General features: G+C 42.5%; 1 protein-coding gene across 1 annotated transcript; it reads right to left on the bottom strand.

Annotated features, from left to right (window-relative positions):
- Nucleotides 1-11,003: 11,003 nt before the first annotated feature.
- Nucleotides 11,004-13,547, bottom strand: LOC149298402 (serine/arginine-rich splicing factor 1-like). The gene is made up of 5 exons (XM_089487552.1): nt 13,354-13,547; nt 12,135-12,367; nt 11,708-11,880; nt 11,326-11,512; nt 11,004-11,026 (listed from the first exon to the last, which is right to left on the bottom strand). The coding sequence occupies exons 1-5, from the start codon at nt 13,545-13,547 to the stop codon at nt 11,004-11,006; spliced, it is 810 nt and encodes a 269-aa protein (XP_089343678.1).
- Nucleotides 13,548-15,406: the final 1,859 nt, after the last annotated feature.

Below are 15,406 nucleotides of genomic sequence, written 5' to 3'. Positions count from 1 at the left end.
CGTCTTTACCAGGGGTTATGATTAAATGGAGAGAACTACAGCATTTACTGCTCCAATAGTACACTTCAACAGACACAGAAAATCCCTTTCATTTGCATACTTCCATGACACACTCTATAAACGTTTCCCCAAAAAAGACAATGGGAATAAGCTTAACTCATACTTGGTTCAAATGCAATGCCCCAGTGATGTATCTGTTGCATAATTTGTGGGTATTCCCGAAGATTCAGGGCTTTTGGTTAGCCCCCAAACAGCACTGCAAACCCATACTACAAGATAGATATAGCATCTCCAGACTTTATTGTAGGTGCAAACCAACTTCTAGTCAAAAAGACAAGACTGACAGGCTTTATTATAATGACGGGACTGAAATGTATCCTGGCAAAAGGGTTACTCCCAAACCCCCCCTTCCCTGACTATGTGTAATACTAATCTACACCACTTTATTAAACAAATCCACCAAGCAGGAACACTGGGTTGCTAGGGATGACAGTCCAGGAATGGTGAGTTCAAGTGAGGGTGCTGACTTCAGGAGGCGTGTGGCTGGCGCCTGGATGCCAACTTCCTTACCTAGAAGAAATTAAGCATGACCTAGAAAGAGATGGTAAATGTTAATGTTTTATGTATTATTTCAGTTCTATTGAGGTAGAATCACTTTAATTGTATACACCATGATACAAACTCCAGTTGGTTGGGAAGGATGAAGTACTTATGCCGCTAAATGAAGAGGTGTACAAAGAAATGTCTTTACTGTAATGCCTCAGGTCGTCATTCTTTATTACAGTGCATAATACAATTTTTAAAAATGTTATAGCTTGCTTAATTTCCTTATTTTGATAATTAGATAAAGAACATTTTAAATATCTGAGAGTATGCAGGCTGGATGTACCCCGGGGCCCTCCACAGGAATGAATCAAAGATCCCAAGAGCTCTGCCAGTACCTTTCTTTCTGTCCAACTAGGTCTAAAAGTAATGCAGGGTCAACCCCTGCTTCACTGGAACCACCAACTTCCTACGTCATCTACCTGACCACACTTCTTAGCCTACAGTGAACCAATATTTCTGCTGCTGTCTCAACAAATATTGGCTCAATGCTTGATAGGGTACCTCGAGCACTAGTGAAATGTCTGATGTGGAAAGGTCTATAATATGACAGAACCAGAAGAAAAAGGGCTACCATCAACTGTATGGACTTGTGGTCACCTGGAATGGACAGATGTTTTTCTATCTCTCTATTGAATAGCATATTTTTTTCCACCATTCACTACTCTAATCCATTGTGAACACCAGTCAATGCAAACATCTGATCTTTTAATATTCTTCTCATTTGCTGTTCCATTGTTCCAATCCTTCTACTGGCTCCCAATATAAAACCCAAACTCGTGACTATTACCTACTCAGCTATAAAGAACACTGCACCCCATATATCTTTTATATTGTTACCAAATACTTTCCTAACCAACTTCTTCTCTCTGCCCGGAACTTTCCTCACTTCCATAGTTTGCTCTGTCAGGGTTCTCCTACTTATTCTCACTTGAAAGACTTGAAACATCCTTTGGCCCAAGCCTTCAAGAATTCCAAGCCACTGACTTCTCCATATGATCCTACACCTCCGTCATTGTTACACATGCTGGGTAGAAAATTCTGTGATGTCAGTCTCCTCATTGACAAAAGGATGGTAGAACTCGGCTCGGTTACGGACAAATCTATCATAGATTGCAAGCTTGCTGGTGGATCCTTTTCTACATCTGTATCAGTACTTCTTAACATGTGTTAATGTTTTTGCTAAATTTGTATATTGTCAATTGTATATTCTACCCTTTTGTAATAGTGCTAAGGAACCTGCTGGTGTTCTTTAAAAATAATGTAGTGCTCCCAGGTAGATGATCTTGGAGAACAAACTTGACCAGAGGGAAAGGTAGGACATGGACAAGGCAGACGGGAGATCTTAGAGTCACTAAGATCAGTGCATCATCAAAGGAGATGCAAGAATCATAAGCCCCAAAGTAGTAGTCCACCAGACAATGGTATATTCTAGCCTAGGGTGGCAATTCCAGTGGTGGCTCAATGGCGTACAATTGATCCATGGACCAGCTGAGATCAGAGGTCTCCCTTATAACTTGCCTGTATATATATTATGGAGCACTGAGCCTAGGTGGCACAGTCTCCGTGATCTTGCTCAGTCTTGTGCATTTTTTTTTAAAAAGGCAGCACACTGGGCTATTGCAGAAAATTATGACCCTTTTGCAGGATTATTCTTTCAGGGAACGTGTGACGAATAAAGCACAAATGTAAGTGCATAGAAAAACGTATATATTAAAATTGAAATAGGTACCTGTGGTTATAAAACACATAACATACACAAAACATTTGATCATACAAAAAGGAAAGTTAAGCATTGAAACGATCATGTAGTTCTTACAATTTCTCCTTCATCCTTGGGAAACCTCTCTGCTCTCCGCATTCTCCCGGACGCCATCTTTCTCTCGTTCCGAGTCTCCCTACCCAGAACACTTCTGTTCACTGCACTCCCTTTTCTTAGACTGCCTCTTATAGCCTAACTAGTTATCTCAACCCTTCTTTCCAGAGGTCTAGGATAGACTAGGTAAAAATACACGCTTCTATGTGAAAACACAGCACCTTCTTCTTCAGGTGTCTGACCCCCTGTATACCACCTCTGTTGGAGCCTTTGTTTCCAAAACGCTTGTAGTGCATTACTGCGACGGAGCCCTGTACTCGGACTGAGTAGCTCCGCCGTAGAAATCCTTGCCGTAAATGCTCAGTTGCCCAACGGTTAACCCTCTGTAATCCTCCTCCCAAAAACTAGTCACGACTTAATGTAGGGGTAAAAACAGTACTTATATCCAACCATAATCAGATAAGGAATATAATCTTGTCAATTTCCAGACAGCCGAGCTTCTTTATACATAGAAACATAGAAAGTGACGGCAGATAAGAACCAGTAGGCCCATCCAGTCTGCCCAACCTCGCAATGCCCGTCTGGCAAAAGTCCTCATTTTGGGATGTTTCAATCAATGGCGAGCTCAGGGTCCCAGGATGTTATGATTCAAAAAGTGACTTGTTCTGTGGTCGGGACCCTGAGCGCAAGTGGTGGAAACGTTCCCGGGAATAGTCTGGAAGTAGCCAGGCTCCAGTTCCAGAGAAGCGACTGCGAGTCCTGAAGATGTGTACTAAAATCAGGTTTCTCTTTTGAGCTCCCGCTCTGGAACCACCTCCGACTGTGCCCTACCACAGGAACAATGTATCCACAAAATAGCAACCTGGTAGGGTAATGGGTGTCCACAGTGCCTTCATTCCAAAGTTCGGCGGGCATTGCCGGGACCCCTAGCCGCCATACAGTTCCATGGATTTGCGGCTAGTTCCTGGTCATGTACAAGCCAGGTGACAAGGGGTTTCTGTAACCACAAACATAGGCACCCTTCATTTCTTATGATGTTATATCCATAACTACGAAGGTGAGCAGCAAGGACGGCTGTCCTCACCTAGGACAGCATGCAGCCAAGATACAGTACTGCCTCCAGTCAGAGATGTCCAGTCAGTCCAAGGTGATACCATTAGCAACAGGATCAGAGACAAATACAGACTAATTAAGCAGCACAGGACAGACCAGGGTTGGGTGTTGATTATCTCACTCAGGATGATCACCATGTTTACTCTCAGGTTAGTGGTGCAACACAGGAGAGAATGTCAGCTGAGGCATGCTGGACATCTGTACAGCAAGTAACATCACAAAATATGCTAAACAGCCAATGATGCCCTGCAAGTGGCAACTGATAAAATAATGTAAATAATATATTTATTGTTTTATATAGCACCATCAAACTCACTGGCATAATGTGCAGCTTCAACCAGCTGCCTAACTGTGGCTGCTGTTGGGAAACACCATACCTCTCTCTTGTACCCACAGAGCTGTAACTGCCATAGTACATCTTTTACACAAACATTATGTCCAGCGACTATATCAGCATGGAAGACCCTGGATAGAGACTGCAGGCCAAAGGGGGGCATGTTTCTTTATTAGGCATCATAGAGAATAAAGATTGCTACAAGTAAACATCTGCATGTCTGGTCCGTCTGCAATGTGTGTCCCAGAGCAAGGAATCTATGACTGGGCCCGCCACTTTAGGGCGAGTGCATTTTTCATCTGACTGCATGATCTTGCTGGTAGCAAATAAAGTTTGGAGCTTGTATGGTTAAGGTGTAGTTGCCCTGGGCCCTGCAGGTAGAGTGGCAAGCGAGCCTGTTGGTTGGTTTTCCCATTAACTCTTTCATGCCCACGTTCCCCCTTAACGTGACTGTGAGAGCCGGCCAATAGGTAGTGGTTCCTGCTGTTGTTTTTAGGGCTTCCATGACAGGGGGCACTGTTTGAGGGCCAAAGATGGCACTAACAAGCTGCTTGGGGACAAAGATGACACAGACAAACTGTCTGAGAGCACTTACCAATTTGCAACAAAGATGGCACAGGCAGTATCTTTTGGGGACAAAGATGGCACAGACGAGCTGTTTGGGAACACAGATGACACTGATAAGCTGTTTGGGGACAAAAGATGGCAAATGCAAGCTAGTTGGGGCACATACAAGCTGGTTGGGGGCACAGACAGCAACCAAACAGCTTATCAGTGCCCCCAACAGCTTGTCTGTGCCATTTTCCCTTCAGCTTGTTAGTGACCCAAACAGCCTGCCTATTCCATCTTTTTCACCAAACGGCCTGCCTGTGCCATCTTTACCCCAAAACACTTGCACGTTTATGTTCACACACACACACGGCTACACAAGTACACACACATACATATTCATGTTAACACACTTATACATACATTCTCACATACATACTCCATCCCTTACCCTCCCACTCACTAGCTCTCAAGGTCCCTCTCTTGCACCCCCTTACCTCACCTGCAGCTTTCTCTTACTGCTATGTAGTACATCCAATAATAAAGATTTATAAACTATGAATTCATTCACATTTAATTATGAGTGCTAAACTTTTAAAAAGCAACCACCTATAAATATGCAATCATAAAAAGCACATCATGCTTAAAGATAAATGTGATGGATTCCAGTACTCAAGGCTCTTGTTTATCAAACATGACCCCAGGTGAAATACAATATCCTCCACCAGGCAACCATCCCCGCCATCTGCCTGGTGCCTGGTGCAACCAAAAAAACCCTGTATATCCCCATATAAGTCTCACAATTGCCTCTCTTGTCCCAAAATAGTATACCGATTGGAGCTTTTATTGGGGCAGCAACAGCATTTGTGGATCGCAGAGGATCTGTGGTCCAAGTGGATCCTGTTGTCCTGCAGTCAAGTGTAAGTTGCAGCATCTCGTAATTCCCGATGCCGCCAGCAGGTGGCGTATAAATTGTAGGGAGCGGAACATAGGGATAAGGACAAGGTGGTGAAACAAACCAGTGGGGAAAATTAATGAACATAAAGGGGCAAACACATGTATATAACGTCCACACTTTCCAGGAAAACAGGGAGCTCATTCTAGCTGAAGTTTATCAGGCAGAGGCTTATATAGAAGAGGGGTGCAGATGGTATTAACACAATAAAAATATAAAAAAAACCTCTGTGGACCTATGAATGGTATGAATGTGAGCGGAGAATACCAAAAAAAACAAAAGCACTAAGAAAGGTGATGCTCAGTAATGTGAGGTGTTTCAACATTTTTCTTCAGGCATTACCTCTGTCTCCATATTTTACCATAATTTGTTGTAGCGGTGTATAAAATTATTTACATTGCTTTTCATAATTTTGTATATTAGCGCTGTCCATTTTAATAACAGATAATCCGTAGGAATTTTCATTCAATGAATAGGCATATGGTCTGCAAAAATAAAGAATACCAATGTGTTTGATTCCTTTCTTAGAAACAGACATGAATTTTACATCCTGTGACTGTCAGGCACCTAACCAGGTATTCTTTCCAAACATTGAAAACTGACATCTAATTTGAAACGTTCCTTCCTTTTTCTACCAGGGGAAGCAGGCTATGCATACTAGACTGTCGCTTTTAACACCACTGGCCAATTTGCACCTCAGCTTAGCACAGGTGCAATGAGAGTCAATTAATGAAAACCAAGTTTAGGTGCCTGGATAAAATTTCAGATGGGCAGCGGAAAGGTGCGGCTCTTCTGGAAACTTTAGATACTGCTGCATCCACTTTAGGGCTTTGCAGAAAGCTGTCATCAAGGGAGAACATTTCTTACTGCTTCTAGACAAGTTCAATTTTTTTTTCTTGGTGGGACCATTCTTCCTTGATAATATCTTCTAAGACATTATGGACCGGAAAGGCTGTTTCTTTTTTTTGAACAAGGTCAAAAGTAGATTGCATCTCTTATCATAACCATGATAGAAGTTCTGTGCTTGAGCTGGGAGATACATGTGCTGAAATAGCTTTTAGACAAGCCAGGCAGGTCTTTTTGTGAGGGTCCTGGATGGCCTTATGACAAATAAAATGCAAGCCGGCACGGATCCAGCGCTCCAGGAACTGAGGAAAAGTGCAATGAAGAGCATCCCCAATAGCGGCTTCCGGATGCCATAGCCATCACCTAGGGCTCAATGCTCCAACAAAATAATAAAAAATGCTTAACTGCTTTTTGGACGACGTCGGCATATTCCATCAACACTGCCATATCCCTGAAAATAATGCTTGTTATCTGGGGTGGAACGGTTTTGCTGGAGGCGGAACTACACCAATATGGCTGCATTACTAAAAACGATGCTCCCAATATGGCCCTCAGAAGCGGCTGCCGTTTAGGCACAGGGGGGCAAGCGAAAGAGGTTGTGCCAATATGGACAGGGGCATCATAACAAGCTCTCAAAAGCTTATGCAAACAATGCCTGAAGCGGTTCCCAAGTGAAACAGGGAGGCCAGGCACTTTTCAGAGCTGCAACTGGGGGCATAACGAGGGGGGGGGGCTTCTCCCTACGGTGGACGTAAAGTATTGGCTGGATCGTTTAACCCCCTTTGAGCATATGAAGTGTGAAGCAAATTCCATCGTCCAACCGCCTTTCTTCTTTACTTAGCTTTGTGCCAGAAGTAACCATGGTCTACGTTTTGGGAGAAATCAACTGTTTCAGATGATATACTTGCCCTCTGGGGCAACCAAAGAAGGGTAGCAACCATAGACCAAAGGACCGCCCGACCCATGTTTACCATTATATCGCCATAACTCTAAAATATTGCAAAATTATAAATTGTCCCAATGTCTCATGTGTTTAGATCGATCCGAATCCAATAGCCTGCAAGCCTTTGCTTTTTTTTCCATCTGAGGGACTGGCGTGTCCATCTGTACAGTATCGTATATTCTGATTTAGTTTCCCAATCTAGCTGAAGCCAATTCCACCTTAATCAGATGTGAGTTAGGACCTCTTTAGAGCATAAATCCCCTTAGTTTGCAATTCCCACATTGCTTTATTAGCAATCCCCCACATGAACTGCATTAGGGTTTTCACTCATTGTGCTGGTGTTTCATTACACTTCACTGCCTACTCTCTTTCACTCCCGTTGGGTTGCTCTGTGCTGTAGGCTTCCTCATTTGTAATCTTATATCTTAATCAGTCACCAGGTGGGGTCCCATTTTAAACTCAAACTTCTGACCCTGACCTACACCGCCCTTAACTCTGTACCCCCTAAATCTCTACCTCTTACTGCCATATTTAGTTCACTGGTGCTGTGCCCCTTATATGAAATTATGTTGCCCATCCCATCAGAATATCTAATCATCCTAATCAAGCCATCTGAATGACCAACAACCTCTACAGACCCTATCGACTCATCCCCATCTCAGCAGTCCTTGACTATCGTTTCACTTCCCCACCAACCAACTAGATTAAACTCACAAAAGCAGAGCCCTCTTTTCCTTTTGTACCAGTTCATAATGCTGATTTTAAATTCTGCAGCGCTGTACGAAAGTCTGTAGATACATTACTGTAGCAATTTCACACAGTATGAAAAATTAGCATATTTTTGTAACAGTAATAGCAGCTTTGTAAGCCTAATCCAGGCACACTTTGTCCAGCATAATCAATGTGAATGCTATACCATAAGATACTTGCTTCAGACAATCTCTTTATCCTCAGGCATTTGAGCAATACCTGCTGTGTCTTTTTTGAAACTGCAATAAAAATGGTCAATAGCTGTGGAGTACAAGCAAGAAAATATTTGTTAGTGTGCAAAATTCCATCATTGGTTCATCCTGAGGCACTGTAGCTGTATGCAACAATGGGTAACATTGAGGTGTCTGTTATATGGTCTCAAAGATAAAACCTGTAGGATGCTCATTTAACCCCCCCACGGGGGGCATAGATACATGTGTAACAATGGGGTGAAGGGAACACATGCTTTGTCTTTAATTCAGGACATCTTAATTTCTACCAACTGCATGCTTGCTTATATTGCCTCCATGCATTAACCTCTACTTGTGCTTGAAAGCCTTCACTCTCTCTGCATAGTCAAGCTTCTGTAGTAGGTTATGACCTCTTGTTCTGGCATTCATCTTTATGCTAAACAAACTACCCTCCTGTACTTTGTTAAATCCCTCTAAAGATGAAGTCTGTCACACAAGGGCAATTTCCTCCATGGGCTAGCCCAAGAAGGACAGGCCCAAGTCAGACAGAGGAAAACAGTGCTCATGTAACTAAGTTATCTGGTCCTGCAGTAAATACTGCGCTTACACTGTGGAAAGACAGCTCTGAGCAAGGTGGTAGAGGAGTAAGAGGATAGGGAAGTCTGCTGGTATAAGAGCGTTAACATAAGGTGGGGGGGCAATTGGCTTTGCCTACCCACCCCATCTCAGAAAGGGCGAGCTGTGAGTTCAGATCTTAGGCTTTACCGAGTTTCTGGCAGAACATTTTTCCTCGCCGGAAACAGCATGGCCAAATGTTTTTACTAGTGCTACCCACCTAGTCTTTGTGCAGTGGACCCCCTTTTAAGTGCTGTAGTTAAATGAACATAAGGGATACGTTATGTACTGCATATTAACACCAAATAACCATTTTATTTTAACACATTACACTTGGCAACTAGACGGCAATACATCTTTTACAGGTACGGATTAAATATGGACAGCCCAGTTGTAACCATTAGTAGTCTAACAAGGGAATATAGAATGACAGATACTGAAATGTAACTGTTAAGGGCCTTAATGGAAAAATTGGGGATTCGGACTGTATATGTGCTGCAGCAAAGAAAATTAGTTTCAGATGCCGAAAGGAAGAACAAGAGAACATCATTTTTTTTTCAAGTTTTATTTAAAAAAAAAAAAAGCTACAAAACCAGCTTTGAACCTTTTGCCTAGAGCAAAACCTGGGTCAGTTTTAAATCTAGCATTTCACCGTTTCAGTAAACATCCCCATATACCCTCCCACCCCAAAAGCTTTTATTTACCATCTATTTGGTGCATTCCTCCCAGGAGATGGCTTCAGCGTGCCTGATGTCTCCACTTTGCTCAAAAACAAAAAATCCCACCACAAAATTCTTCCATCTTAAATGGCTCCACTTGTCAAATAAACAAAAAAAAAATCTAGCATTGCCAATTGAGATCATGGAAGGAAAAACTCCACATGAATGCAGTTTAGATGGGGCAGGAATCCACTCCTATGTTCCTTGTTATCTGATCCCGCTCCATGAATCCTGGCAATTCATCCTCCCTATCCTATTTCATTCCTATGATATGAATCCATTGATCCAGCTCCAGGATTGTGATCCAATGAGCCCTCTCCAAGCCAAACCTTTACAAATCAGCAAAACCAAGAAAAAAAAAGGCAAAGTTAGATACGGTCAATGTACATGTCTGGGAAGAGATCAGTTATGTGTGCAATATGAATTCTACTTCTGCACAGATAACCATTTAAACTTCCCAAAACAAAGATCTAGTGAAAGGTGTGGCACAGATACCAAGTAACTTGCTGCTGCATTTAGGCAACAGTGTAAGGGGCAGAGGAACTGTTATACCTCACGTAGATAAATAAAAACCTATAAAGGTTTCAAAACTTGCAGCCCTGATAGACTAATCAAAAATGTTATTCAACATACCATTTTGATGGCACCAGTATGAGGTCTGCTATATGCTTATGGTCAGTTTGCCTTAGTGTTAATACAACCAAGCGGGCAGAAACAAATTAGCAGAGCTAGTGCTATGCAATTTAATTACTCCAAGGAAGTTAAGGTAACAACCCTTCCAAAGACTGGTCCCTAGGCTGCCCCATTCAGTTGGAAAACAGAAGCTGTTAGGGCATTCATTAAGATGGTATTTGAGCACAATGACAGAACTTTGCAGTTATTGCTAGGATGGGGGAGCCAGAGAAAATATGAGAAGTTAATTGGCATTGGAGTAAGTTTGTCTCACTATAAACCGAATTGTAACCAGGCGCTACTTCACAATCAAGTTGCAGTGTGGAGAATTTTGCAAGTTATTGAGTCTTAAGAAGTTGTACACTTTTTGGACTGCATTTTATGTTTTTATTCAAAAAAAGTAAGGTATTTCCCAGGTAAAAACAATCTTCTGGGAATAACAGGGGAGGTTGCATCTGCCTGTATGAAATATTCCTACAAAGGCCAGAGCACATGTATTTGAAATATTGAAAATGTCAGGGGACAAAAGGACAAACTTGCTATCCCAGTCTACGCTAACCTTTACAGGCCATTTTGTGTTTTTGTTGAAGAAATGTGACTGGTACGAACCTAGTACATGCAGGTTTAGCAGTATTGATATTACACTACAGGGCAGAGGCCAACAAACCACACCACCTATGAAACAATGTTGAAGATGGAAGGAACTGTTGACTAAATTAGAAAAAGCCTAATGCAACCTCCGATTAATATGTTCTCTTAATGTAGCAGAAGGTCAATACTGCCAGTTGTGTCTAACAATAGCACTTGGAGTCATACCATGGCCTCCATTTTTGATCTGATCCTCCACAAGCCTCCTTTTGACAATCCTAAAATGATTGAAATCTCCTCCACAATTCCTTAATCCATCTCTTCAGATATGTCTACAGAAAGACACATGAAAAGTCAGGTAAAACAAACTTTCCCACAAGTTTTCATCCATAATCCCAAACACAATTGCAAACAGAAGAAAAACCCACAGTGAGTCTCTGGAGAGGTTAGCTAGGCTGGGAGAGACTGAACACCTGTTAAAATACATCGGGCACAAGGAAAATGCAGGCATTAGAACAGATTTCTTACTAATGATACTATGCCAAATGTTTATAACACTTAAGAAAACTTGAATAAAACAGACTTAAAAAAAATGGAATAAAGAATGTATACAAAAAAGTGATTTATGTGCGGGAACGAGATCTGCTGTGACGGGGAGAGTAACGTGGCGATCCACGGCTTCTTCTTGGGGAATAGCTGCGGCTGCGACTGTTGCTTCTACTACGGCTTCTGCTACGACTACGGCTGCGAGACCGTGATCTTCCATAGCTTGGGCTTCGTGGTCCATCAACTTTAACACGAATGTAGGCAGTTTCACCCTATTAAATAGACAGAACCTGGGATTGAACAAGCAAATCTCAACTAGATGAACAACTCCTGTAACTAAACCGGCCTGGTTCAATTAAAATTGAAGTACAAAAGCTCGTTTTCTTACCTCAACAGGAAGAAAAAATATATATGTATATATAACAATTCTATTCCAAGCAAACAAGATAAACACAAGAAATACATACCTCATGTGACCTAAATTTAGTGTTATCCAGTTTCCGTACTGCGTAAGTCATATCTTCTTTTCGCACAAACTCCACAACACCGGTACCATCTCGGTAAACATCAGCATAACATACATCACCTGCTTCACGCATGTGATCCTTTAAGTCCTGCCAACTTCCACTTGGAGGCAATCCTGGAAAAGAAAAAAGTCATCTGTATTTTCTTCACAGATCACACTATAGAATCCATATACACCAAGCTGCTTGAAATGCATATTAAATCTGTGCGCGGTGACTGATAATGTTTAACATACAAGTGCTTAATGTCCTGCAAGGCAAGTTACACATAGTACTACCATAATTTACCTGCAGTGGATCTACAACAACTGAATCCTTTCATACGCACATTTAAAGAAAGGTACTGCACATTGGATACTTTCAAACTTACCAGAGACAACAACTCTGTATTCTGAGCGCCTGGATGGGGGACCATATCTTCCACGGGGAGCTCCACCTCCTCCACCACCACCACCACCACCTCCACCACCACCACTTCCTCCGCCGCCGCCTCCACCACCTCTTCCTCCTCCTGCCCCACGTCCACTACGGGGAAACTCAACTCTGAGACGATAGCCGTCGTAGTCGTAGCCATCCCTGCCATATACAGCGTCCTCAGCATCCCTACGGAAAAAACAATGGATGAGCAATATAGTTAAACACTTTATATGAATGCAGTTGATTTAGCATCACCTTTTCTGCATTTATTTTTTATTACTGGTGTTTTAACTCATGGTCGACAAGTGTGATCAAGAAACTGTGGCACAAGGTCCAATAATGCACCTGTTTAAGTCAACAGAAGCTGGAAAATTATTCTGTAGTCATGGAAACAGTGTATTTTTGCAAAACATGCAAAACTATGGGAGCTGCAGAAGCCAATAACGGCTTCTGCAGCTCCCATCGTTTTTTAAAGGGTGCTACTGGGCATGTGCAATTACACCCCAGGCAACAATGCCTTGTGTGCACTTCTTACCATTGGACCAATAAGTTATTTTATTTTGCTTACCAAGCATTCATACAAATCTTTGCTTGCAGTATGTATAATATTAATGGAAGACAGATTTGCACTCAGAGAAATACATTGCATCCAATGCAAAATGGACTCCACTGAGCATGCAACATGGGGTAGCTAATAGTCTTCTGAGGAGATAATGCCGCCTAAACTAGCTTGCCAGTACTTTGTAAAGCAGCAGTTATCCAACCACTTTATAGTAAGTTCTTACGGCTTTAGGAGAAGTTCGAGTGACGAGTTTTGTTGGATACAAACTTACGTATGAGGCGAGGGAAGAATTACAAGATCAGGAGAAAGATGATAACCTGAGGCCAAGAGCGAGAGGATTACGAAACTTGATAAGCTTAAATATGGCGAAGGCACGTTAGCACGTGGTTACAGCTACCCAACTAGAGGCAGCCACAGCACTAACGCAAATTACTGAACGCGACTACAAAAATACCAGACCAGTCGCGGAATAGCGTACCGGATAGGCGCCATTTGTAAACAAAAACCTATAGTCACAAGGATACGTAGATTTTGATAAACGACAAAATACGTTTAGGGTCCCCATATGGAAGACAATACATAAACCGGACCACCACTCATAATTTAGTACCTTGGGTCTTCGAACTCGACAAACGCGAAAGGCGGCCCTCCTCGCCGGTTCTTAAGATCTATGTCTCGAATGGCGCCGTACTTGTAGAAAACGTCCTCGATGTCCTTGGTACGGATATCAGGGGGCAGATTCCCAACATAAATGCGGCAATCGTTATTGCCCGCTGGCCCCCTAATCACGCCTCCTCCAGACATCTCCAGCTTGGCAGATTTTTAAGGAAAAATAATAGACGGAAAAAATCGGCAAACAGAAAGCTCCTGGCGCGTGTATCCAGAAGCTGCACAAAATGGCGTTCGTTGATGCCTTTCCTTCGGAACACCTCCTTCCGTCGCGCAAGAATTTCCTACTAATGCACGTCAACAACCTCAAAGCATAACCTTCCGCGATACGGCCTGTTTTTTTTCCTTCTCCTTCCTTTCTTCAAGGGGCGTGTATCTACAAGCTACAAAACTAACTACGTAACGAAAGAAAGAACCGCTTCCAACTGCTCTTTATATAGGATTAGGAACTCTAAACGAAGCACAATCATGGGCGGGTATATTAATTCGAATACGACCATGACGTAATTTCCTTTAGTTCCCAGCATGCTAGGTGTTGGTGGACTGGTCTTTGTATTAGGAAAACAAAAGGTTCGTTGGAGGCGCCTTCTTTCTCGTTTAGCTAAACCCCCCCCCCCCCCCAGCACACGTTGGCGGTTCCCGTTTACGTGTAGTGAAAATGCGTTTGGAACCACGAACTCAATTTTCATTCTTCTGTTGTCTTAAGTCGTTGTATAACAAAATATTTCTGGTTTGTTTTTCCTCATATTTTTGTGTGAGCGTTTGTTGCATGGTCATGAAGGGGTTAAAGACCAGTTGTTGGTGTGTGGGTTTTTTTTTGGGGGGGGGGGGGTTGTGATATTCGAACAATTACTCTTTTTTTCATTATAAGTGTTCTCATTGACATTATATAGTTCTCCCAAGGACAAATACCATTCTATGTATAGTCATGTAGTATGATTAACAAATATAATATATATATATATATATATATACATACAGCGCTGTGGAATATGATGGAGCTATATAAAACAATCAATATAAAGGGGCACTTCAGCCATCAAATATGCACGTATACGTTTTTAAAATTACGTCTTTTTTTCACAATTTAATAGAGCATTCCACTGCTCTCCTGTCAGCCTAAGATATCTCATCGCACATGACATACTAACGTACCTGGGAACTATCAGGGTTTTTTGCCCTAATCTCAGGCTTAAGGTTTGTATGCAATAGTTTGTGCACTACTGTGACTGCAGATGTACTGCACACTGTAGATGTCAACACTTATTGGCCACTCTTTAATTATCTCGGGGTGAAGGGGCAGATTCTCAGGATCACACAATCTTAATTTGACTCCTTTTTAATTTTTGTGGGGGAATCCAAGGAATTATTCCCCTCCAGTTTTCCAATCTTTGTCTTCTGAGGCCACACCCCCACAAGGGAATATGCAGCTTCTTCATTTCCTCACAGTCCTAAGGCTTGGGAGGGCTTTATCTCCTAAGAGCCCCCTAGTGGAGACCCAATGAAGTCTTCAAGGGGAAGTGGTGGCCAGAAGGCATAATCCAGGGACTCTGTTCCCCTGTGCCCTTCGGTAACCCAATGGTGCTTAACTCATTTCCCAAACAGAAAAAAGCACTCATGCACCGATATAAAACTGAAGAGTGCAGTAAGCAGTGCAATATATAGGCCCCAGCCAATTGTGCCAATTGAGAGGTGAATAGAAAGAAAGTGCATCAAAAGGACCTTAGTGGGAAAAAAAATGTGCCCCTGCACACCACTCATGTGCCGAGTGCCCCGGCAGTCTGTACTGGGGGACACAATAACACCTCTGGCTCGCAAATGCAACCTCAGCCTCGTGGCAAGAGGACTAAGCGTTCCCTCTCTCACAGGCACTCACTTGATCTTAGCCAAAAGGCTGAGAAATCTGACTCTTAACTATTCTACACTGCTGTGAGGATAGAAACAGAATTTGATGGCAGATAAGAACCACTCGGTCTATCCTGCCAATTTTTCCC

Source organism: Sceloporus occidentalis, unplaced genomic scaffold (assembly GCF_023333645.1).
Source record: "Sceloporus occidentalis isolate IW3139 unplaced genomic scaffold, rSceOcc1.0.p SCAF_33, whole genome shotgun sequence".
Classification (NCBI taxonomy): Eukaryota; Metazoa; Chordata; class Lepidosauria; order Squamata; family Phrynosomatidae; genus Sceloporus; species Sceloporus occidentalis.
This window is presented reverse-complemented; position numbering and strand designations above follow the sequence as displayed.